This window comes from the organism of the source record quoted next, unplaced genomic scaffold, assembly GCF_019419815.1.
Source record: "Pyrus x bretschneideri cultivar Hongxiangsu unplaced genomic scaffold, Pyrus_bretschneideri_v1 Contig28, whole genome shotgun sequence".
In the NCBI taxonomy this organism is placed as follows: domain Eukaryota; kingdom Viridiplantae; phylum Streptophyta; class Magnoliopsida; order Rosales; family Rosaceae; genus Pyrus; species Pyrus x bretschneideri.
Window position 1 is genome coordinate 3,752,493 of NW_025999590.1, and position 24,905 is coordinate 3,777,397.

Below are 24,905 nucleotides of genomic sequence, written 5' to 3' on the forward strand. Positions count from 1 at the left end.
ATATTGACAGATCTTTCATAGGAATGACTAAAATGATTTATGGTAGACAAACTTAAGGATCATTTCTATCAATTTTTATTATCGGGAATCAAAGTGAAGAATTATACTTATCTCAAAAACAAATTTAGCTAAAAAAATTTATTTAAAATACCAGTACGAAAATAAATTTTTTTAACTGCTGGAACAAAGTTGTTAATGCATTTACTGGATTTGGATCCCATCTTGATCCAAATTATGAGGATCCTAAAGATCCTTAAATCTTAGCCATTCATCATGCATCATGCGATCAGAAATCATTTGATTTTTTTTATTTAAAATTAAACACAAATAGTACCTGACAAAAATTAACTATACGATATATGATGAACAGCTAGGAATCTCCACAAAGTGAATCTAAAAGAATCATCTTCCGAATTTACTTGCACGCACGGTGCAAGTGGATACCAAACATTTTGGAGTAGCAGTACATTTGTCACCGCTAGTTGGTTTGGTCCAATTCTCCGATGAACGAGGGCGTCGTCAATTACTTGGTGACGTGTGTAGTTTTGGTAATATGCTGTATGGTTTTACTGTTTTAGTGAGGTTCTTTCAATTTTCATTTTATTCCTTTTAGAAGCGATAGATATAGTAACATGAGGACGACCTTTATACTACGGATTTGTCGTTATTGTGGTGTTTCGTATTAATGATACAAATTATATGAACAAAAATGTACACACAACACAAAAGTATTATGGCGTTGGTCATAATATAACGAGTTTTAAACTCCTTTTTTTATTTTTTTAAGTTTTATGCCAAGGAGATGATTTTTAACTGCACCACCTTACATGAGAATCGCATGTGTAAACTTTTCACTTCTATTTATAAAATTTTGTATGACATTCACATCACTACATGTTGTTACAAATCTTCACATGTTATAAGGTGTATATTTATTTATTAATCTTATATCTTCAATATATTTGTTTTGTCGTCTATCCATAGTTTAATACATCACTACATGTTGTTACTAATTTTTACTTGTAAGTGAGAAGTCTTATATTTAATTATCGCTAAAGGCAAATTTGAACCACACTATTGCTAACTCATTGTGAAGCTTAGTCTACCCCCTCCCCTTTAGTATAGATAATATCGTTGTTCAAAAAAAAAAAAAAACATATGTTAGTAACACCAAGTAGGGGTGCAATTTGAGTTAGGTCAACCTGAATTCGTCCATACCCAACTTGGTTTCAAACTTGATTAGGCGGGTCAGAATGAAATAAAAACTCGCCCAAACACACAACCTCAACCCAAGTTCTCTCATGTATGTATTATCCATCTTGTTTCATATTATATAAGTTCGTACAAGTTCTAGGATGACTTTGAAGTTTGTTGTTGGTTTCATTGAATGATGATAATATTACTCTTACGTTTCTTTTAGTTGAAACTTTAGTATTCTTTTTTAATTTTGGTAGAAACATTAGAAATGGACTCCACACTATTTGGTTTACTTTTGCATGAATGATGATGTGTAAAGTTAAATTTCAGCTAGTATTGATGTTGTTTGATTCAAAATTTAAATAGTTTTGCAAAACAAGCTGTTATAAGATTAAACTCGATAAAGTTGGATAAACACAAACCCAATCTAAGTAAACCCGAACTCAATTGAAACCTGAACTTAAATAAACCCAGCATAAATTCAAATCCAACCCAAATCCAAATCGTGAAAGTTAGGTTAGGTTTGGATTGACCATCTACACCGTTCAACCTGTAGAGTTGCACCCCTTACATCATTAGAAAGTCTAACTAATGGGCCAGAAATTGATTTAGTCCGGTTTAGGACAAGACCTTTAGGTTTAAGCCTGTTAAATTGGGATGTTTAAGGCCCAATCTACAGTTTACTTGCCCAAAATTTGGTTTGGATATTTAGTCCGAGTGAGTTATGACTTCTGAGTTTGTCACTTAAACTCGTTCGGAAACTCGTTAGTCAATTCTTAAACTGCACTCCCTTCTCTCTCTCTCTCTCTCTCTCTCTCTACACAAACACTCCCAATTTTCCGATGTCTTCAATTCAATCCTCCTCCTAAACCACCGCGCACTCCTCCACCGCGACCGCCGCAAGTATAATCAGTCAACCCACCCACCCATTCATTTTGAAACACACTCACAACATATGGGCGAGCAAACCCAGGGCCAAACCCAAACCCAAGCCCAGCCCCAGACTCCGACTCAAGCTCCGACACCGACTAAGCCGCCGCCGCACCATGACTCCATCGACGATACCACAATCGCCCAAGTCGGCCCCACGCCCACCGAGCTGAGCAATGCTCCGTCCAAGACCTCCTCCCCACCTTCTAAAATCCCCTTCCGCCCCCGAAAGATCCGGAAGCTCTCGCCCGACAGCGCCGACCCCGCTTCCTCCCTTCAAATCGTCGTCGTACCGGAAGCCCCCAAACCTGTCGCCGCCACCAAGGCTTCCAAGATCAAGACCGTTCCGCAGCGCACCGTTTCGGCGCCCAAAATTGTAGCGCGGCCGCTCTCCTGCGAGGGAGAGATCGAGACGGCGATTCGCTATCTCCGAAACGCCGATCCGCTCCTGGCTCCGTTGATCGACCTCCACCCGCGGCCGACCTTCGATAACTTCCACACCCCCTTCCTTGCCCTAACCCGCAGCATTCTCTACCAGCAACTCGCGTACAAGGCCGGCACGTCGATCTACACGCGCTTTATCGGGCTGTGCGGCGGCGAGGCCTGCGTCGTACCCGAAACCGTGCTCGCCCAGACGCCGCAGCAGCTCCGGCAAATCGGAATTTCGGGCCGGAAAGCGAGTTACCTCCACGACTTGGCGCGGAAGTACCAGAACGGCATTCTATCGGACTCGGCGATTGTAAATATGGACGACAAGTCGTTGTTCACAATGCTGACGATGGTCAACGGGATCGGGTCTTGGTCTGTGCACATGTTCATGATTAACTCGCTGCACAGGCCCGACGTGCTTCCGATCAACGACCTCGGAATCCGGAAAGGTGTTCAGCTTCTGTACAATCTTGAGGAGCTGCCTCGGCCGTCGCAGATGGAGCATCTGTGCGAAAAGTGGCGGCCTTACCGGTCAGTAGCGACGATGTATATGTGGAGATTTTCTGAATCAAATGGGGCTCCTTCGAGTGCGGCCGGTGCGAGTCTGCGACCACAGCAGCTTCAGCAGCAGGAGCCACAACAGCAGCAGCAGCACTCGCAGCATCCCCAGCAACAGCAGCTTATGGATTCCTTCAGCAGTCTTATTAATATTGGGTATAAATTTTAATCCCTTTCACTTTAATTAATACCCAGATAAATCCATTTGCTTGATGCTTGTGCATAGTGTCTTTTAGGAGTGTTCACTCGAAATGCCGGGTCTTGTACTTATTGGATGATTACTGTGTTTGCTTGAGAATATTACAATGTTGAAGTTGCACTTCACTTTCTCTGAACTATGTCTTACTCTGGCAGTGTAGCATGCCCGATCGTTGCTGAAGCGTTTTTTTATTTTATTTATTTAGATCAACTTGTTATTCTTTGTAATTTCGTGTTCAATTGTAGAGTTGAGCTATTGTTGAAGTTGTGCTTCCCTACTACTTTGTAACACGTTGCCTGTTTTGTTATGTGCTTATAACATTGTCATAGCGCGAAGCAAGTGAAACTTCTAAGATTCTGTATACCTTTGACACTCATCTCTCATGTTCCCTCCATGCTTGTTTGATTGAAAAACCACCTAGAGCTAAGGGCATTTAGTTAACGTTACAACGTGTGTCTCTTTGTTGGCGTAATGGAGAAGCGAAAGGAAATTCGGCCACTTCTACCTTTGTTAAAAGAACCGTGTCAACATGTTATGTGAAATTTAGTTTTAGGTCAAAGTTACTTTCTTCCACTGAAACAGAAGGTAAACATGCCCTAGTACATCATGCTTAATGTAAGAAGATAATAAGCACTCTTTCTTTTGGGTTTTAATGGCAGGCATAGATTTTATAAAATGTAGCTATGTTGATAAATGTTAAGTGAATGCTTTTAATAGTTACATGTTTTATAAATGTTACGTGAATGCCTTTAAATGGAAAGGTTAAAAACTGAGCTTTCTTTGTCTTTTATTCTCCATGTACTATCCCAAGTTTGTGTACTTCTGTATTATCCCAAATAGGCCACAACCAGCAACTTTTTCTTTCTACTTCTTCCATGACAACGCTTGAATTTTATGTATTTTCCATTTCAGCGCTTCAGCATTTATCCAAAATGCGAAAGTTACTTGGAATTTTTTTGCCATAGAAATATGTCAGAATGTGTTTGTAAATTCCCTTTCTTTACACCAAACCTTTCCCAGTTGAGACCCCAAAGTATTTCCTCTACCATTTCAGCCTCTTAATGTATTAGCTCTTTTTCTTCATCTTAGAACACTCGAGAAGCATACGTAGGTTGTTTCCCAGTCTATCCACATCAGCTTAGTTGCTTGGTATTTTTCCCGAGCTATGAATTATGGAATATGATTGTAATTGCTCAGTGAGAGCCGTAGTATTCCAAAGAGGTAAAGGTGTATAGAAGTAGAAGAACAAGTTACAGCCACCACTGTTGTCAGCAGGTCTTTGTAAGTTTTCTCTTTTGTTGATGGTTTTAGGATTTTGACCAATATATGCTATTAGTTGTGCGGTTCTCCAGTTTTTGTTACTATTGGTTTATTGTGAAGAAATTTCTTAGAGGCTGAGAGCCCTAAGAGTTTTTTTGGTCGATATAATCTAATTGAGGACCATGCACGATAGTAAGAACTATTGGTTTAACATTGCTTGTGGGTCCTGTTTTATTTGTATTCTAGTCTTCTGCGAAAATCTCTTCTTATTGTCCCTGTATCTGGTTCAGCGGGTAGTAGTGGTAGATTTTCTAGAACCAATATTACATGATGCACCAACATTTGCAGTTTTTCTTTGTTGCTTGTTATTTGATTGCGGTGACCACCGATTTCTGTAACTGTTATTTTGAGTATGAACTCTGGATTAGTTTAGCAATAGTTCAGTTTTAGTCGTATTTAGCTATTTGATGAAATAAATGTATGTATGTAAAAGTTTTAATTGTTTTGCTTTTTATGGAAGGAATGGGGCATGCATTCACGGTGAACTATCCTTTTCCATGCCATGTGATGCAGGGCCTGTACCTGGGGACCTTGATCGGGAGTGGAATTGAGCTGTTTGTCGGTCCATCCGCCATCTTTTTTTTAAACTCAGCTTGGGCAGTGCAAGAATATAGTTCGCCTGTGGAAATTTTGCTGCCGAAAGCTCTGTGACATTCAAGCCCTTCCAAGGATCAGAGTGTGTTGAACCCTATTCAGTAATTATGTTTTGGGATTGAATAAATACTCTGTCTGTGCTCTGTTTTATCGTCTTCAATTTAGAAAACATCGATTCTAAGTGGGCGACGGGACTTCTTGTAGGATTTGATAGAATGCAATGCATCAATGCCTTTACGCCTGCAGGTTCAGTAGACATGGAAAACACCCTTCACCTGTGGATGCTATCCAGCACTCGGCGTGGGTGTAGATTCACCATCTGAGGCCATAATTTAGCTGCTTTAGATTTTGCCCTAGTATCCAAAACAGCCCTTGTGCATTTTTGTTCCTATTGCATATTGTTAACTAAATTTCGAGGGACAAGACTAATGGTGTTTTTGCAGTCTGCTTCTCTGTGACACATGATGAGCTTCAGTGAGGAGTCTTTTTGTGCATTCGGCTTTTCACGGTTGCTCGCTAATGCTAAGGTACCGGTGCCTTCACGATGTTTCGATCCAATTCTGCATTCAAAAATTTGAGGATGATGCCAATGATCTTCATGTTTTGTGCCCAAATGATCAAAAAGTGGAAATTGTGATGATGTCCGGAAGGCCCCAAGCTCATGGATCATTTGGGTCACCCCATTAGTTACAATTGGAAATTACCGAGTTTTACGCCTCCGCCCCGACGCCTTTTCGTTTTGTTTTTCTTTGATCAAGCGTGATGCTCCTTGAGGCGTCGGGGCGTGAGGGAGGAAGGAGATCTTTCTTTCGCTCTGATCAAATGCTTCAATTCGTCCCTCGTTGCAATCTTTTCTGTGAGAGAATATACCATAAATTAAACCAACAATTATATGTTAGAATGAGGTTGATGAGTTTTCTAATACTAACTAGTTCGTACTTTTAGTGAAATATTTACACGGATAAATTTTGTTCTCGACAAGTCAGAACACGATAGTTTTACTCTGACATGATTTGGTAATAATGCAATGCGTGTCCTTTTGTAAGTGCATACAAATTTTGAGAATCTTATCATAACCATAGCCATGTCCTAGTATTGAATGTCACAAAGAAAACTCAAAAACCTAATTTAGTGCTATGACGAAAGAAGTCGCAAGTTTAACTTTATTTTTCTTTTGCAGATGATTCTTTATCGCAATGGCGGAAAACAATGATGCGTATACATCTTGGTGTGGGTTCGATCTTTATGGACCCTCTTTTCTCCTTAATAACTAACAATTTCACCAACTACAGTTATAGTTTGTTAAAAAAAAAAAGAAGGAAGAAGATTTCATTTATCTTTTTATATAATAAAAATTTAAGTTATTCACACAATAGACTAGGTACAATAATTTAGTACCGTACTCTTTATTCACAAAATTAAATTTAAAATCTTCTACTTACATTTGTAGAAATACATCGTAAACTGTAGTGCTAAGTGATTAACAAAATAGGTAAGTTATCACCATAAATAACCTTAAGGGTAAAAGACAAAAACTACCTCAATTATGGGTCTCACGACACTATCATATCTCATTTTTAAAATTGACAATATCATAACTCATCTTTAGAATTTGATCCAATGTTATACCTTCCGTTAGCTTGGCGTGAATTTCTTAGTTAAATGCTGACGTGGTTTGTTTCGAAACCCACTTTCTATTAAAAATTTATTATTAAAAACTAAAAAAAAAAATCATTTAATATTTTTTAAATATTAAAATAATAAAGAAAAGTTATAAAAAAAAAAATAATAAAAAAAACAACCACAGTTCGTCCCCTTCCCCCCCCCACCCTTCTCTTTATTCTCCCCTATCTTCATCTTCTTCTTGTTCCCCCTTCCTGCAACCCGGACAAAAGAAGGAAAAAAAAAAACCAATTTGTCTTCCCCCCCCACACCCACCCTCAGTTTGTCTTCCCCCCCACACCCACCCTCAGTTTGTCTTCCCCCCACCCCTTCTTCGCCCCCACCTGAGCCTAACCTGCGATAAAAGAATAAAATAAAAAACCCATCTTCATCTTCACCGACCCCCTTCCTTTCTTCCCCCTCCCGTCTTCCCTAAACCCTCCGCACCCACCCACTACCTGCAACCCAAAAAGAAAAGAAAAAACCCAAATCCCTTTTGAGGTGGAATCGGGAAACCTTCGCCAGGTCAATTATGCGGGTGGAGAACCTAGGCGTAGAGAAAATCGGGGGAATGGGTGTGGAGGGAAGAGGGTGGGTGCGGAGAGAAGAGGGGGTGGGGGGGGGGTGGGGAGGGGGGAAGACAAATTGGATTTTTTTTTTTCTTCTTTGCAGGAAGGGGGAAGAAGATGAAGATGGGGGAGAGAGAGAGAAGTGGGGAAGGGAACGAAATGAGGTTTTTATTTTTTATTTTTTTAATAACTTTTCTTTATTATTTTAATATTAAAAAAATATGAAATGATTTTTTTTAGTTTTTAATAATATTTTATTAATTTTTTAATGAAAAGTGGGTCCTGGATCAAGTTACGTCAGCATTTAACTGAGAAATTAACGACAAGTTAAAAGAAGGTATAACATTGGGTCAAATTCTAAAGATGAGGTATGACATTGTCAATTTTAAAAGATGAGGTATGATAGTGTCGTGAGACCAATAATTGAGGTAGTTTTGTGTAATTTACCCCAACCTTAATCAAGAATTAATACTTTAGGACCCAAATGCCCTTTTGGAAAATACATCATTATCAATTGCATACGACCCCAGGAGTGACAAAATCTGTAATTGGCCCTATCTGTCTCCCAGGTTGATAGTGATTGGTGGTTGTATCAATAATCTAATATTAAAAATAGTGGGCCGTGGACCCAATAGAACCGTTGAAAGGCTAGATCTCACAGCTTTTGTTTGACTATACGAGTTGGGCTTTTACCCTTTGTATATTTTTTTAATCTTTCGGGCCCACATTTGTAGGACCGTTACCCCTTTTTTTAAGGGTGTAGGACCTCTTCAGTTACCCATTGATCAGTGATTCAGTGGCAAAACATGAAACGGCGTGTTTAAGGTTTGTATCAATTATTTTCCTGAACTTGGAGACTATTCCCGCTTACCTTCAGGGTCTAGTGATATTTACATTGATTTGTAAGTACAAGGTTTTAGTCATTTAGTATTACGGTCTGGTAGTATTTATCTTTAATTGTAAATTAGAGATCTTAGGTTCGAATCTCGAAAATGACGAATTCGATACCAAATTAGGTTATCCATTGTATGACTTAATCAAACCCTCTCTCAAAAAAGGTTTTACATTTGTCTCCAATGAGAGGTGAATCCAATACCAAAATATTATGGCTAACTCATTGTTGTGTAACTTAAACTAAATTTCACTTCTTGAGTGCAAAGACAAAAGGAAGACTAGCTACAAGAGTCACCCGTTGAGCTTTGGCGAAAGTTGACCGTAGTGATTCATTGGTGCCGAATGAAAGGGCCATCGATCAACGAATAAAAATTACTCCAAGGATAACAATCTTTTATTTCAGACCTAAAATTCTGTAAAATACCTTGCAGATAAATTGGAGGAGTTATAGTTATGGAAGTCATGCTTGCAGCATGCTATTATTAGATATTGTTTTCTCTTTTTGTATCTAAATAATCACACTCCTGACGTGCCGAACATAATTGAGTAACATCCTGTTAAATTTGTGAGCCATGGAAGTAGCATCAGGCAACGAAGTAGTAGGAAGAATTAGAAGAGAATTTTCAGTTTGCCGGAAAGATGTTTCGGGTGAATTAAAGTCATAATACAAGTGATTGGATACTTAAAAAAAAAATCAACCACTTGTATTATGACACTTGATGTACTAATCTTATTTTTAGCACATTAAAAAATTTCTCGAAAATTAGAATCTTTCCTCCAAAACGTAGAATTTAAAAAACTTTTTATGTGCATAATTGTTAGGATCACAAGTGATATTATATACACATTTATATTATAATACATGAGTTTTGAATTTATCACATATTAGTTGTGTCGAACACATGTATAAACATTTGAATAGTAATTAATTAAATAATTTATCCCAAACTTATAAAGTATTGTTTCGAAAAAAAAAACATAAATATTAAGTCGCACAATGGGTCAAATCATTATTTAGTATCGAATTTAATATCTACTTAAGTTGAGCTTAAGATTTTACACTTGCAAATATAGAAGATGTCACTAAACCATTGTGATGACTTTTATGCCAGTAATCTATTGTGGACGTACAATCATTGTGACTTAATTTATCCAAAAATGTTACTCTTATCACATTTTTTATACCGAAATGAAACCTGTGTTTGTACGTTCTCCCTCTAATTTACCGGACAATAATAAAGCTACTGTTTTTACTGCTTAGTTTGGTTAAGAAAGGAACATATCACTGACCAGAAAAAATAGAAGGACAGATTCCGTATTCATCTTCTCCATTATTTCTGTTCCTTAAAACATATAAGCTGCATTAAAATTCAAGTCTGAAATTAATTTTTTGAGGAAGAAAAAAAAAAAATTTTGAGCGTAATTGGTGGGAAAGCTGGACTGAAAAAAGGGAAAAGAAAAGAAAAACAGATGAATAGTAGCAGCAGGTAGCTATCGCAGAGGGAAAGGCAAGTACCAAGGAAGACGTGGGAGAGAGAGAGAGAGAGAGAGAGAGAGAGAGAGAGAGGGAGCCTTCGATTGCATGAGAGAAAGGAAAGGCAATGGTATTGGGTTTGGTTGGGGCAAGCGTGGTTGTGTGATCAGATCAGAGCGTTGCAGAAGGCCGCACGCTAGCCCTTTCAATTCCTCAGCTCCTTGATGCTTCTGAATGTGAATCAGACTCACAGAGTTAGTGAAAGACAGACTGAAATTAAGAGAGATAAAGAGACAGAAGAGAGATAGGGAAAAACGACAAGACCACTTTAACAGTACTTTTTCACTTTCACCCTTCTTTGTTTAGTTATTTTTGCATGGAATAATCCTATTAATTGTAACCCACATCAGTTAGATATGAAAGTATGGATGCAATTTGACCGCGTAATTGTTTTAGGTAAGTTAGTTGCATGAAGATTTATTGGCATCTAAGCTGTCTTTTTCAATTACTTGATTACTTGAGGTGATTAGTCAGTTGCTTGTATTATAACGAGCGAATGAGGATTTATTTGTGTTTGAGCTATCTTCTCAATCACTGTGATTGTTTTAGGTAAATCAATTGTTTGTATTATGACGGACAAATAAAGATTTATTGGTATCTTAGCTATCTTTTTTTTTATTACCATAATTTTTTTAACCAAGTTTGTTGTCTGTATTATAACGGATGAATGCATATTTTTTCATGTCTAAGCTGTCTTTTCGATAACCGTGTTTGCTTTAGATAAGCCAAGTGTTTGTATTATAATTGGTGTATGAAGATCTATTGGCTTTTGATCTGCCTTTTTCAATCACCATGATCAATTTAGATAAGTAAGTTGTCTGTACCATATTAGTAAGTGTATGAAGCTTTATTCACATATGGGCTACGTTATTCGCGTCGGATATTTGTGATTAATTGTTTCATGTAAATCATTTGTGTACACAACAATATGTATAACTAAGAAAGCTTAATATTTACACCTTTGAAAAGTTTAATTTTTCCTCACATTGTCACTGCACGTTAATTTGTCTAGAAAAAATGTTCAAGACTAAGTCGTTATTCTTGAATTGCAACAATTAGCAAAATACAAGCTTTAATTGTTGCATTTCAGGGATCATGATTTGATCTCTTTACAATTTCAACAAATGTAGCACAGGAAGTGCACGTTCGTGGTGTTTGTACTGTTTGAGTTATTTGTCAAATTTCGAACATGTGTTTTGTGTCATTGCTAACACATGAAGATTTATTCGTATCTGAGTTGTCTTATCGATCACTGTAATTGTTTAAGATAAATTAGTTGTTTGTATTATAATCTGTATAGCTAGTAAGAGATAAGATTTACAAATCCAAAAGTCCAATTACCCTCGCATTGTCACTCTCACAAGTTGATTTGTAAACTGCGACAACGAAAACTACATAGACTATACATATCAGGCCCTTTATGCAAAGGGATTTCCATTTTTTTCAAAAAATGAGGATTAGGTGTGAGGCTCACTCTACATCGAACTTCAACGATCCGAACTGTCTATTTTGTAAGTCTCTATTCATAGATCATTCTTGCAAAAATTCAATTCAATCCGAAACTATTTGCTTATTTAATTATCAAGATAAAATTTTATTGTTTCTTATATAACAAAGTATTTGTTAACTTCTTTGAACCCAATTAGATGTCTTAAACATATCTGATTTGGCTAATATTTTGCAAGGATGATCTATGAGGTGCAACTTGAAAAATAGACAGTTCGGATCATTAAAGTTCGATGTAGTGTGAACCCCACAACTAAACTTCATTTAAAAAAAAAAAGAAAAAGAATCACTTCCCTTAAAGATTTCCTATATATATATAAAGTCTTTGCTCAAACCATTCAACAGCTCAAATCATAATTTGACCAATCAATCAGTAGTATCCTTATGGCCTATAAAAAAAAAAGTTGGTTAGTCTTCTTCGTATGTGTTTAATTAAGGAAACATTAAGCAAAAAGTGACGATCATCAAAGGCAAAGCTTACGTTGCATCGAAAGGTTGCTGGAAATGGGCAAGTTTGGGTCATTTGAGAGGTGAAGTGTGACAGTTCGGATCATTAAAGTTCGATGTAGTGTGAATCTCACAACTAAACTTCATTTAAAAAAAAAAAAAAAAAATCTCTTCCCTTAAAGATTTCCTATATATATATATATATATATATATATATATAAAGTCTTTGCTCAGACCATTCAACAGCTCAAATCATAATTTGACCAATCAATCAGTAGTATCCTTATGGCCTATAAAAAAAAAAAGTTGGTTAGTCTTCTTCGTATGTGTTTAATTAAGGAAACATTAAGCAAAAAGTGACGATCATCAAAGGCAAAGCTTACGTCGCATCGAAAGGTTGCTGGAAATGGGCAAGTTTGGGTCATTTGAGAGGTGAAGTGTGTTGAGATAAGAAATGGCAAAAACAGGGGCAATAATGGAAGGGGGAGGAAGGGGTTGAGGGGTAAGGGATGGGTCCTACTGTGGCAGGGCGTGGGAGAGGTCTGAACATGACGTTGTCGGTTGTTTTGTAATCTGCAAACTTGCAAAGGGAGAAAGCCAGTGTGTGCAGTGTAGTACACTACGCACCCCTCCTCCCTCCCACTCCTCTCCTCTCTCTCTCTCTAGTTTTTCTCTCTACTCTCTCTATTTTTACTTGGTATACTAGTTGGTTTGGTTGGACTCTTATCCCTCCCGCTGGCCTCACCACAAGCAACCAACCTGTCTCTTGTTGGAAGCACAGAAGCACCAACATCGCAATGGACCCAGCTCTAAACCCAGAACAAACCCAGCCTAAACCCAGCACAAACCCAGCTGTCTAGCTCTATCTCTCTTTCTCTCTCTCTAAAACCATATAGATGTTCAAGCAGTCATGCCAAATATGCTGTTGCAGCTGTTTGTTTATCTCTCTCTTTCTTACAAACTGTGAGTACTTTCATCTCTCTCTCTCTCTCTCTCTCTCTCCATAAAGCTGTGTTTTTAGAAGAACAGTTGAAAATTACGACATGGGTTTTGGTGGGATTAGCACCCTAATATTTAGTACTAACTTCGAGACAAGATTATATATACTAGGAGCAGGATGGATATACATTTAAAGATTTAGCTACATAGCTATATATATGGCTTCTAATTTTGTCATATATTTGAAACATATTTCTGCCTTTTTGTGTTTTTCTTTTTGTTATTTTAGAACAGCAGAGATTAATTAACAAGAGGAGGACTCGGCACCCCAAGAAAGTACACAAATACTCGTTTGAAATCAATGAGACGATGCTTTTGTGACAGCTTTTGGTATTAAATTATTGAAGATTGTGTGTTTTTGTGAGAGAATATCAAAAAATCCATGGATTTTAGGGCACAAGATAACGAAATGAGGACGTCAGGCTCGCTAAGCTATGCTCATTTAAATACCAAAGAATCATCGCCGTCGCCAGCGGCAGCAGCAGATCACCAGCAAAAGAGAAGAGTTGGGATTCACAATGGCACTGGGAATTACGGTTCTCCCACTGCTCCTCATCACCAGCACCAAACCCTAGACAACTACCACCCAGCTGCTATCCCGTTGCCGCCGTTGATCCGCGACCCAGATCCGGATCGTGCCCTATCCGGGACCCCGGTGGCCCCACAGGGAGCCGGAGTCGGTGGCGGTGGTGGGGGGCCCAAGTCGTTGGCAAAAGTTGTTAGGTATAGAGAGTGCCTCAAGAACCACGCGGCGAACATTGGTGGTAATGTGTTCGACGGCTGCGGAGAGTTCATGCCGAGCGGCGAGGAGGGGACGATGGAGGCTTTGAAATGTGCGGCGTGCGACTGCCACCGCAACTTTCACCGCAAGGAGGTGGACGGGGAGACGGCTGCCTTCAGTCCCGGGTCGAGAAGGTCGAGCATAATGTTGAGTCCGCTTCAGCTTCCGCCGCCGCTGCCTTCGCCTTCCTCGGCTTTGCACCATCACCACCACCACCACCACCAGAAGTACGCGATGCCTCCGATTGTCCAGCCTGTGAACGTGGCGTTCGGGAGCAGCGGAGGAGGGACGGAGAGTTCGAGCGAGGATCTGAATGCCTTTGAGGGTGGAACTGTCCCGCCGTTTGCTTCGTCTAAGAAGCGGTTTCGGACAAAGTTCACGGTGGAGCAGAAGGAGAGGATGATGGAGTTTGGGGAGAAGGTTGGGTGGAGAATTCAGAAGCAGGATGAGGAGGAGGTGGAGAGGTTTTGTGCGGAGGTGGGAGTGAAGAGGCAGGTGCTTAGGGTTTGGATGCATAACAACAAAAACACCATTAAGAAGCAGGGTGACGTCGCTGCTACTACTAATGCCATAGCTACAGGTCTGTCTTTTAAGAACGTGGAGGGAGAAGGAGGGGAGGGAGGGGCAGCAGCTGAAGATTAAAGGGAGATTAAGTGTAGTATTAAGCTTAAGTGTTAATTAAGTGAGATTTGTATAAACATGAAACAGGCTTAGGCTCCTAGCGTTAGCTAGATCAGATATCTGCATGATTATCGTTCGTCAGTAGTGAAGGGAGGACTTTGTTATTGCTCTAATTATTCAGCTTAATTTCTTGTTTAACAAGATCTTATCGTATTAGTTTTGCCATGCCATGGAATTGTGAGGAAGACTTTGAAGTAGTTTTCTATATCCAAGAGTTATTTTGCAAGTCTTTTTTTTGTCTCAATTGTAGCCACACTTTGATGGATAAAAAGTTGGGTCGTGTGCTGGTCCTCGATCCTCGTGTCTCTTCTCTAATTGCTTATTAAATGTCTTTAACTTAACGAAAGATTAGCACTAATAACTTTATTATTTTTGTGATAACACTGTTAACTTTTTCTTAAGTTGAAAGACACATGTTAAGTAATTACAAAAGAAATACGAAGTTTTATGAAGTTAGAAAATACGTGTCAAGTCATTAGAGAAGAGACACAAAGTTTGAAAAAAGTAGATCTTTTGCCGCTAGACAAACATACAAGACATCTTAAATATTTTGATTCTACTTGACCTCACGCTGTTTACATTTAATGTGACTTGACCTTACATTAGTTTTACTGAGCATGAGAACCGCTCTAGTTAGTCAACTTTACCAAAATTTTCTGGTACGCTTCGTACTTCAGAGTTTTAGTTGTTAAATTTTTTGTTAAAGATTTAATAATCAGATCTACCGATACAAATTCCCCAAGCATAAAATACTTCATTAAATATGAGAAGAAAATGTGTCACTTTGACATGACTATTCTGACAAAAATTGAAAAATAAAAAACAGACTTTGTGGTCGAAGTCTAGAAGACATGAGTATGCCATATTTTCTTGATCTTCTTGATACTTTAGCATGGTTGACTCTGACTTGGGTCAATTGGGCCTTTCCATCGAATGCAATAAGTCGAATCCACTAAGAATTTAAAGATTGATGGCCCAATTAGGCCCGCCCCAATTTCCTTTGTGCGGTAACTATCTGCAAGTGCATGCAAACCATTTGCATTCCTGAATTCTGTCATTATTTTAAGGCAATCATATGCTGTTAAGTAGGAAAAAAAAAAATAAAATAAAATAAAACAGACAACACATAATTAGTTTGAGAAATGTTATAATAATATTTTCGTTGTAGGCAAGTCTTTCCCATGATTGTGAAGTGTCACTAAAATTTACTCCTGTTTCGTGTATGATCCTCACAATTAGTCTTTTTAACCAAAATAGTCTCTGAGATTGTCATAGTTGCTCACTATGGTTGAGATTTAAAATCGATAGAATTAGTCATTGAGATTGTCCATCGTCAATCATTTTGGTCATTCTTTGAAAAATTTATGTTCAATTGAAGAAACCATCAGTTCAAGAGGAGGGGTTGATCTGACAAATATACTCAATGTAACAAAGATTTCATAGATGAACAAAAGTGATTGATGATGGACAATCTCAGGAACCACTTCTATCGTTTTTAAATCTCAGATATCAAAGTAAAAGAGTTATGACGATTAGCAACCATTTTAAATAAAAAGCCTCACAATTATTGCCCTCAAATAATTGTCATTGTCTTTAAAGTTCAAGATCATTTTCTCAATGAAATGAGTTTCGTAGCGCAAGTGATTAAAAACAAAGGAAAACTAATGAAAAGGGCTTGAAAATTTTGAGTTTTAATGATAAGGACAAAATAAAGGGTAAAATGAATAGTACCATGATTGACTTTTTAGTGTAAAAATGTGGTTTTTCGTTAAAGTAAACAGTACCGTGAGTTTTTCGTTAAAACTCTCTAAAAACAATTAGGTCAGCCTCATAAGAGTTTGTAATTGAAATGGTTAAAACAGTTCCAACCGCATGAAATCTTAAATATCGCTTATATTAAAAAACAAGTTGGATGCAAAAATTGCATAAATATGCTTTAGTTACAACATTGTTGAATCTCTTATTTTACAAATAATATATGGGAATCTAACATCTCTAGCCTCAACTCCTCTCATGAGGTAAAGATTCAACTAGGTAAATCTTTGTCCAAGTCCAACAAACCAAAAAGTAATTACAACAGTAAAAAATTGAAGATTACTGGGCAGTTAAAACAACCATATTATCCTGATTTCGGTGCCTTTGAGCTGCTGTCATGGTCGTCGTCGTCGTCGTCGTCGTCGTCATCCGAGCCGAAACCCATATCACTAGAAAGTAAACTCGAGTTAACGCATAATTAATCTGGCAAAATTGTTGATGTATATGTAAATAATTAAACCAAAAAAAAGTGACAACTTACTGAAATTTGTCTGTAAACCAACCACCCAATGTTGACGCCGTCTCCTTCGCTTCCTTAAAGGCATCCGATTTGGACACGCTATCAGCCGCATCTTTGGCGGCCGTGGCAGCGGTGTTTATGTGATCCTTGGCAGTTTCCACGAAATCGTCGTCACCCAACACCGCCTGGATCGACATAAGCAACACCAACGTGAAAATCAACACGAACGCAATCTTTGCCATTTTTTTTTTTTTTTTTTGGATTTTTGTCTTTTGTAGTATCTTTAAACAAATAGTTAAGAAAACGCAATTTATTTATGTGAACTTAAAATTAGGATTGAAATTGTGTTTTATTTATAGGATTAAGTGCGGCTGATCCGAGGCATATATTTAGTAAATGTTTAGGGTCAAAATGATAGGAAATGCTAAATTTAGAGTCCAAATTGAATTTTGCCCTTTCTCTAGCATAAACTTGTGGTAACAGAAAGCTCCCTTATTAGGAGTGGTATGCAACAAAACCTATAAATTCGAGTGTGGCATGTTTCATGGAGTTTTTCTTTACTTGTTAACAAATTATGTTATACTAACATGTGGTGTTTTAATTCATCGCATTCGTTTTTTTTATGTTATACTGACATGTGGTGTTATTAATTTATTGTAATATAAAATGTTCATTTATGTTTAAATTATATCCTAAACTCATGAAGTATCAAAAAGTCGTCCAACCATATTACAACGCTTTAGCTAGTGAGTCCACGTGATCATGGAGGTGGTCTTCTCTACGGGTGACATATTATGTTTTTTGGTAAAAAAATTAGGGGGTTTGTGAGAAGGGAGGAGATCAAAACATGGGCCAAGTTATCACGACAAATTAAGAGGGTAGAGTAATGAATGTTTTTTTTTTTTTTTTTGGTGTGTATGGTTCCGCACAGACACATAATCCGATTCCTGCACCTCAAAATTTCTCGTGATGATGCGTTTCAGGTAAAAGGATGGGTAAGCCATACACAAAAACATTAGGCCACAAAGTTAAGCGCCTAACGAAGTCCATCAACTTTTAAGTTAACCTTAAAAAAATTTAATTCGTCAGTATTCAGCAATTGGGGATGTAGCTCAGATGGTAGAGCGCTCGCTTAGCATGCGAGAGGTACGGGGATCGATACCCCGCATCTCCATTTTTCAATTTCAATTTTTGCATCGCATTGGAACAAATTGGAAAGGACCAAAGCGCTTTGATACTGTTACCGATCACGCATTTGATTAGTAATATATTTTACTTAATCTGCCTGTATCCATTTGTTAATCTGAGATTTCTCATCACCTACGATATTCTGATCGATGAATTGTTTCGCCGGCAACGTTGTTTGTGGATCTGCTATCTTTGCTGTTTTAGTTCTCTTCTCCTTGTTCTGGTGGTTTGCAATTTCCTCTTAGTCGTTTTGGTTATGTTATCCTTTTTCTTGGTATGATTATTGCAGCGTTTTTTTTTTTTTTTAAATTATACTTTATATACGAGCGATGTTATGGAGAGAGATTCGAGACAAGATCTCACATGCAAAGATACACGATCCTGATTACTTGTACTCCAAGCCTCTTGACGTCATATTGTGGTTTTAGTTCATAAAATAATAATTTTGAATAGGAAAACCAAACACAAAATACAAAGAGAAACACATAAAATATATTTTCTTGCACACTTGGCTTTTGGAAGGAAGGAAAACAACAGCTAGAGAGTGACAGATTAATCCATTTTTCTTCTTTTTACAAGTCTTCTGTTCCCTCCCATCAGATCTTCAAATTTTTCATAAGCCTGATTAGATTAGAGAGTAATTAGCACTAGAAATATACATTAATTCTATATTCCAAGTAATGCATATAAAATCTTTGTAGATAATGTCAAACCTCCAAGTTGCATAAGCAATTAATTAGGCATCTTTTGAGCTAATTAAGCAATGTGATTATTCCAACACCATAAGTGGCATTATCTTACTAATCCCACAACCCCATACTTAATTAGCTTAACAGACTGAATTAGCATCTTTTTGCTAGGAGCTTTCTTTTTTAAGTAAGATGTCCTGTTTTTAATATATTCCCTGGTGCAACGCATGGATTACTTGGTGTATGTTTGTGTATGTGTAAGTAGTATATATTTATAAACATTTTCATGAACTAGAAAAGCTGCCAAGAGGTTTAGCTAGATCCAACAATGGGGAGAGTTTTCAGTGTACTCGAACCACAGTCACATACATCATGTCATTATACAAGTTGGGAAACTTGAAACAAAAACTTTTCTCCACTTTGTAGAATAACTGGCATACCACCCCGTGTTTCGGGTACACTAAAAAATCTCTGCTACCAATGACAGTTGCTAGCAAGTCTAGGAGAATTTTTCAGTGTGTTCGGGAACACAACCCCATGTACCAACTTAAATTCATGATACAATTGATTGAAAATGCCTATTTTCAAGTTTTGAAACAATTATATTACGAAACTTGGTCTACTTAGCCGTCTTCCTCGCATGTTGAAAAATCTCTCCAAGCCTTGGGATTAATGAGAGAATGTGATAAGTAATTAAAAGGAGTGTTTGGCGTCACACAATGTTTCTCAATTACTTTAGTCGTAGAACCATGTGCGTGTGCCATCCAAAACAAGTACGAATTAGATTTCATGTGGTTTTTTTTTGTTGTTTTGTTTTGTTTTGTTTTTCTTCCTTAGGAATTGCAGTTGAATATAGTATGGGATGTGGATGCATATACAAAAAATATAGAAAAAAACATATAAAATTTCTTGGGGAGGACTCAAGTTAGTGTTTTTAGTTTGAATTGTCGCTTCGATAAGTGGAAAACATAGTGAATAACATTATGGAAAGAGAGGGTAAGCAGAAACCTTTCAGTGTGTCGAGAATACGATCTGATACATCGAATGTCATAATATAAGTAGTTGGGTGATTGAAAAATGAAATTTCCAGCCATTAATAACACTTGATGTGCCCAACTGTGTTCTCAAAACACTGGAAAAAAAAATTCATGGACAAACTACAAACCCATACAGCTTTCAACTAATATATGGCTTTTGAATCCCATGTCAAGAGTGTGACTCTCATGTCTGAGAATTAAAACCATACGTAATAATTTAGGCGATCTTCTGTTTCTTTAGTCAATAATTAATTTTATGTTGAATGCTCGAGACTAAGATTGTATCAAAACCAAGTTACGATTGACATATTTTCATGGAGAAGAATATAGACAGCATGGAAAATCTTTTGCAATTTTACGTGGGGAAGGTGAATTGCACGTTAAGGAATCAAAACCTAACATAATAGTTTACACTTAAAGGAAGAACATATTTTCATGCAATTTTACGTGGGGAAGGTGAATTGCACGTTGGGGAATCAAAAGCTAACATAATAGTTATACGATCTTCGTCTTGTTGAGTCATGACAATTTATTTTGAGTTGGATGGGGAAATTCTAATATGCCATCAGAGCTGAGATACGATTAACATTGTTACAGTAAAGAATCCTCTAACACCCATGATGCATGAGGATAATTTTTTCAGTATGTCGGGACTAGTACACTAAATGTTATAATACAGTAGTGAAATTTCTTTTCAAAATATCCAACCACTTATATTATGACACTTAGCGATCAAGCCGTGTTCCTGACACATTGAAAAATCTCTCATGCACTAGGATGTCTGGCTATTTTCAAGGAGAAGAATAGGGATAGGATGGATTAGCTTTGAATGCTTAGAAGCAATTAAGAGATTATGACAAATGAAAACATGACTACTCTTACCTCTGCTCGTCACCAAATCCTCTGTTGCTGCCGCTGCCGCCGGCGGACTTATAATTCGGTATAGGGACTTGGCCGGATTCTATGTGCATGAGATCATGCACCAGAATCTCGTAGTGCCTCTTTACTTCCTCCGCAGTTTTTCCGCCGCCGACGGCCTTGGCCACATTGTGCCAGCGGTCCTGCGTGTCCTTGTCGTACACGGCGAGCGCCATCTCGAACAGCTTGTTCTCCTTCGGCGTCCACGAGGAGTTCAAATTCCTCGAGGAAGAAACCGATGCCATTGCGATCTTATGTGAAGATATAAACCGGAAGTTTGAATCGTACGCCGGTTGCCGCGAGCTGATAAGAGGAGTGGCAGAGGATAACGTGTATGGTGTTAGGGAGCTAAAGTTAAACGAGGGTTTACAAAAGGGACTCAGATAGTGAAGAAGTCGAGGGAATGATGGTATGGGCAAGAGGTGGCCATGCTGCTTATAAGCAGGTGGAGGAGGAGAGACTCGTGTGGCTGTGGCAATTTGTGTGAACTTTAAAAATTTGTCGTTGGTTTCGGATACTGCTACAGTGATGGTTTTTTGACAAGTCGACGAATATTTTAAGGACAGAAGAAGATGGGATTCGCTTGATTGAACAAATGGGATTTTTTGAGAATTTACAGCCTGTGGGGATTAGATCCCAATTCGCCCCTCGTTTCAAACCCACAAGGAACACGTATGTATAAGATACTCTTTGTCTTCTCAAATAATGATAGTATAGAATAACTGCTTAAAAAGTTTTCTGATCTCAACTCAAGTTGTGAGTTAGCTTTGGATATACGTTCTTAACATGATATCGTAATCAAGTTATTTGTACGACAATTTAACAACTTAACATATTCTCATATTACTCAACAATAATTAGTCGTGTGTAAGATTAAAAAATTTGCATGTGGGACATGTGTTGTAAGCACAACACATGAGAAGTCTAACATTAGTGCTTAAAAAGTTTTAAATTTGTTCTCTTACTATCAGTTAATTTTAAGTTTTTTTGGTAAACAATTAGTTTTACATTGAATGCTCATGTTTAGAAGAGATTTTTTAGTGTGCCGGGAACACAGTTTAGTATTAATAAGTTAATAATAAATTAAGATGGCAAGATAGGTATAATGATATGTAGCATGACATTTAGAAAAATGTGATCGTTTAGCCTTCATCACAAAAGATATGGAGAACAAAAAGGGTGATGATTTGAATGGAAACCAAGAAGATGTAAAATGGTCAGATCATGCACGAAGGAGATTGACGATAATTTTTCTTTTTATTTGTGTGAGTTTGTCAATTGCTTGTCCCATTCATTCACTCTCCCATATCCGTTTTAAACATGTCAGAGTCGAAACATCAAGTTTCAAAAAACAAAAAAAAAAACAGATGTACATCAGTATCTCGATAAAATTTTCAGCATGCCATCACGGTTTGGCACCTCAATAGTATCATTATATATTTCGTGTATTATATTATGTTTTTGACATACTGAAATTTTATTTTACGACCTTGATGAGAGTGGGGCCTGCTATTAGATTAGGGAGAAAATTTTCATTGTGACGAGAATACGAGTGATGGTAAAATTGTACCTTCGGGAATTTGTTACTTACTTATCGGGTTTAGGAGTGGAAAATTTTATTTTTTAATTTATTAGTTTTTAACACACATATCTCATTATTTATATAGTGACACATACCCGGTGTGCCGGTCACATTTAAAAATCTCTTTTAGATTATGAGAAAATTTTCATTGTAACGAAAATACAGATGATACATTACGTATTTTTATATAAATGATAGAAAAGTTATTACGTAACATAAAAAAAATAAATAAAAGGAGATTGGGATTTGTACGTAATTGAATATTGGAACTTGAAAATTGGAAATTGGAAATTGGTGGTTCAAAAAAGAGGCTTCTAATAAGCTACATTCCAAAACGGATTTTTGCAGGCCAAGCTGCTGGCTGAATCAGCACTCAGCAGGGGGCTGTCAACCAAGTGTTGCTGTTTAGTTCCGTGTCAGTTTTGGTATGCAGTTTACTAGCCGCAATAGTCAATTTTCAAAATCCAATTTTTGTATTTGCTCGAGAAGATTAATTTTCCCTTCAGTAACGTACCCTTAAAAGTGTTAGTAAAACAAATTTTCATAATTTCAAACTTTTGACAATTTAAGAATGGACAAGAAATTCAACAATCAAGCGGTCTCAAATTCATGAAAACATGTGTTGCAGTATTATTGTGTAGGAGATTTCTTAGCGGTCTCAAATTTATGAAAACATGTGTTAATTTATGAAAACATGTGTTGCAGTATTATTGTGTAGGAAATTTCTTTATGAAAACATGTGTTGCAGTATTATCGTGTAGGAAATTTTTTAGCCGTCTCAAATTTATGAAAACATGTGTTGCAGTATTATTGTGTAGGAAATTTCTTAGTTTAGTATTCTATAAGAGGAATGCTTGATATCATTGAGCCATTTATGTAAATTGGGGTTGCGTGGGTTACCTTTTGAAGGTGTTGATGCAGAAATCTTTGAGCCGTTTGGTTTTTTTTTTTTTTATTGGATTTGGTTTCAAATTTGAACATTCAGCTTTTGTTAATGAATTCTTCAAGAACCGGATAAGATATTGTTTGCCGGATAAGATATTGGATCACTTGTTAAAAATCTGATAAGATATTGAGTCATCCGTTAAGAACTTCATAATATACCCTTTTTGCCTGATCTAGACATTAGCATATCAATTTCTTGCATAACCCGTTAAAATAATGAATATGATACGAAAACAATACGAACACAATAAACATGACCTGTTTGTTGGACCTAGCTGTAGACGAATCCAATTGATTTTTTTGTCTTTCTATGGTGAGTTTAACAACTTAGTCTAGAAGAGGGTATTTTCTGTTGTCATGTACCTTTAAGTTAGGCTCCCTAATGTTTGCTGTTTTTTTATTAGCCGCACCAACATCGTGGACCCTAATGTTAGGCACAGACACTCAGTCACTTGTTGCAACGAATCAATCCAACTACTTACATGTTTTTTCTGCTAATGTTGATGATCGCTTTTGTGTTCTGTGTTTGATTAATTTACATTGTGCAACATGTTTTTAATGAGCAGGAAGGAGTCTGTCTGTTCAGACAAGTTGCTGGGGTTCTTTGGCTTCGGAGATGCTGCAACAATGGAGGAGCAATGAGCTAGTGTATATATAGGTAAATGTTCTTGGAATCTTTGTTTGAAAAATCCACTAAATCTCTTTGATTCTCTGAATTTTTAATATCTCAAGTTCACTTGTGGGAAAGTTGTGATAATGTTTTCGATCCCTTTTAGTTCCTGTGGAATATTTGTTCTGAGTTCTCCCAACTATGAGGTCTCCCCACCCCTCCAAATTGTTTGACTGGTCCCTTAGCTTTTAAGATGAATTTTTCTTCCAACAAGAATGTTATTGCAGTGGTATCTCAAGTCATATAGTGGTATTTTAAACTAATTATGTACTGTTATAATAGATAAGTTTCTTTCTCACTATTAATAGAGAAAAATTCTCAGGTTTGGATGATCAGACCACGTGGCTGTTTAACCTATTTCCTCCCAGGCTCCTAGCAGACAGCAATTCTTAAGTTTGGATGACCGGACCACTTGACTATTTGACCTAAGAGATGAAACTTCACACCTGTTCTTACTCCCCTTGTATTCAACCCCACCCAAATCTGGTGTTCTTACTTGTAAGAACACGTTCATATGTAACCATTTTTGTACTAATTTCTAAAAGAATAATTTTAGGCTTTGGGTCTACTCTTTACTAGATCAATTTTTTTTTTTTAATTATTCCAAAATAGTAGGCAAAGTGTTAAAAAAATGCTTGTCATAACAAGCCTCGCAAATTGTCGCCATAATATAGTGCATGATATGTCTTGATAAGCCATAACTTGTCTTGACACGCTAATTCTCTCATCGTGACACGTTATAACAAGCTTTGCGAATTGTTGACAAAATACATAACGTGTCATAGATGTTTTTTCTTCTGTTGTTGATGGTTGCGTCGGTGTTGTGTCTGAATAATTTACATTGTGCAACATGTTTTTTATGAGCAGGAAGGAGTTTGTCTGTTCAGACGAGTTGCTTGGATTCTTTGGCTTAGGAGATGCTGCAGCAATGGAGGAGCAAGTAGGTCGCATATATATATATATCAATGTTTTGAAAGGCGGAGGTGTGGGTGAGGCGTCTCATGGATAGCCCTGCCTAGGCAAAAGCCTTGAGAAGGCGAAGTCTCACGATACCTAAATTTTATTAATATATATACTATACACAGTTACATATAATATATAAAAATATAATACTTTGTAAAATAAATATTCATTGTTATTCAAAAGTGCACATGTCACATACAAATTGAACTCACATCACAAACAAGTTTAACCAAGCAATCAAATTAATCAACCATCAAACAAATAGAGTGGAAATCAGACATTTAGTCTTAAGTAAGTGCATATTTATATGAATTATGAGAGTTTTGACTAATATTTGA

The 24,905-nt window shown here is 37.2% G+C and overlaps 4 protein-coding genes and 1 non-coding gene across 6 annotated transcripts; 3 read left to right on the forward strand and 2 right to left on the reverse strand.

Moving 5' to 3' along the window:
- The first annotated feature begins 1,956 nt into the window (after positions 1–1,956).
- LOC103955397 (alkylbase DNA glycosidase-like protein mag2) lies at positions 1,957–5,472 on the forward strand. Of its 2 annotated transcripts, none has more exons than XM_009367276.3 (2): positions 1,957–3,270; positions 5,094–5,472. In XM_009367276.3, exons 1-2 carry the CDS (start codon positions 2,153–2,155, stop codon positions 5,182–5,184), a joined length of 1,209 nt encoding a protein of 402 aa, XP_009365551.1. In that variant the 5' UTR covers positions 1,957–2,152; the 3' UTR covers positions 5,185–5,472. The 2 variants fall into 2 exon arrangements, with proteins under 2 accessions (XP_009365551.1, XP_009365552.1); XM_009367277.3 differs by having other exon boundaries at positions 5,147–5,472.
- A 6,914-nt stretch (positions 5,473–12,386) lies between these two features.
- Positions 12,387–14,526, forward strand: LOC103955396 (zinc-finger homeodomain protein 2). The gene is made up of 2 exons (XM_009367274.3): positions 12,387–12,802; positions 13,068–14,526. Exon 2 carries the CDS (start codon positions 13,221–13,223, stop codon positions 14,259–14,261), a length of 1,041 nt encoding a protein of 346 aa, XP_009365549.2. The 5' UTR covers positions 12,387–12,802; positions 13,068–13,220; the 3' UTR covers positions 14,262–14,526.
- Positions 14,527–16,191: 1,665 nt separating this feature from the next.
- LOC103955395 (ubiquitin-conjugating enzyme E2 2) lies at positions 16,192–17,668 on the reverse strand. The gene is made up of 2 exons (XM_009367273.3): positions 16,597–17,668; positions 16,192–16,504 (listed from the first exon to the last, which is right to left on the reverse strand). The coding sequence occupies exons 1-2, from the start codon at positions 16,815–16,817 to the stop codon at positions 16,420–16,422; spliced, it is 306 nt and encodes a 101-aa protein (XP_009365548.2). The 5' UTR covers positions 16,818–17,668; the 3' UTR covers positions 16,192–16,419.
- An 8-nt stretch (positions 17,669–17,676) lies between these two features.
- On the forward strand, positions 17,677–17,749 carry TRNAA-AGC. The gene has a single exon. It is a non-coding gene; the product is annotated as a tRNA-Ala (tRNA).
- Positions 17,750–18,245: 496 nt separating this feature from the next.
- On the reverse strand, positions 18,246–20,840 carry LOC103955394 (protein RADIALIS-like 3). Its single transcript, XM_009367272.3, has 2 exons — positions 20,372–20,840; positions 18,246–18,384 (listed from the first exon to the last, which is right to left on the reverse strand). Exons 1-2 carry the CDS (start codon positions 20,650–20,652, stop codon positions 18,360–18,362), a joined length of 306 nt encoding a protein of 101 aa, XP_009365547.2. The 5' UTR covers positions 20,653–20,840; the 3' UTR covers positions 18,246–18,359.
- Between the last annotated feature and the right edge of the window lie 4,065 nt (positions 20,841–24,905).

Bases quoted from the DNA above. Each gene is read 5' to 3' on its own strand.
- LOC103955397 (XM_009367276.3), top strand. From the start codon at position 2,153: ATGGGCGAGCAAACCCAGGGCCAAACCCAAACCCAAGCCCAGCCCCAG. The intron at 3,271-5,093 runs GTATAAATTTTA...TTTTTATGGAAG, and splicing joins AGCAGTCTTATTAATATTGG to GAATGGGGCATGCATTCACG.
- LOC103955396 (XM_009367274.3), top strand. From the start codon at position 13,221: ATGGATTTTAGGGCACAAGATAACGAAATGAGGACGTCAGGCTCGCTA.
- LOC103955395 (XM_009367273.3), bottom strand. From the start codon at position 16,817: ATGGCAAAGATTGCGTTCGTGTTGATTTTCACGTTGGTGTTGCTTATG. The intron at 16,505-16,596 runs GTAAGTTGTCAC...TTTACTTTCTAG, and splicing joins TGGTTTACAGACAAATTTCA to TGATATGGGTTTCGGCTCGG.
- LOC103955394 (XM_009367272.3), bottom strand. From the start codon at position 20,652: ATGGCATCGGTTTCTTCCTCGAGGAATTTGAACTCCTCGTGGACGCCG. The intron at 18,385-20,371 runs GTAAGAGTAGTC...TAATCTAATCAG, and splicing joins GGATTTGGTGACGAGCAGAG to GCTTATGAAAAATTTGAAGA.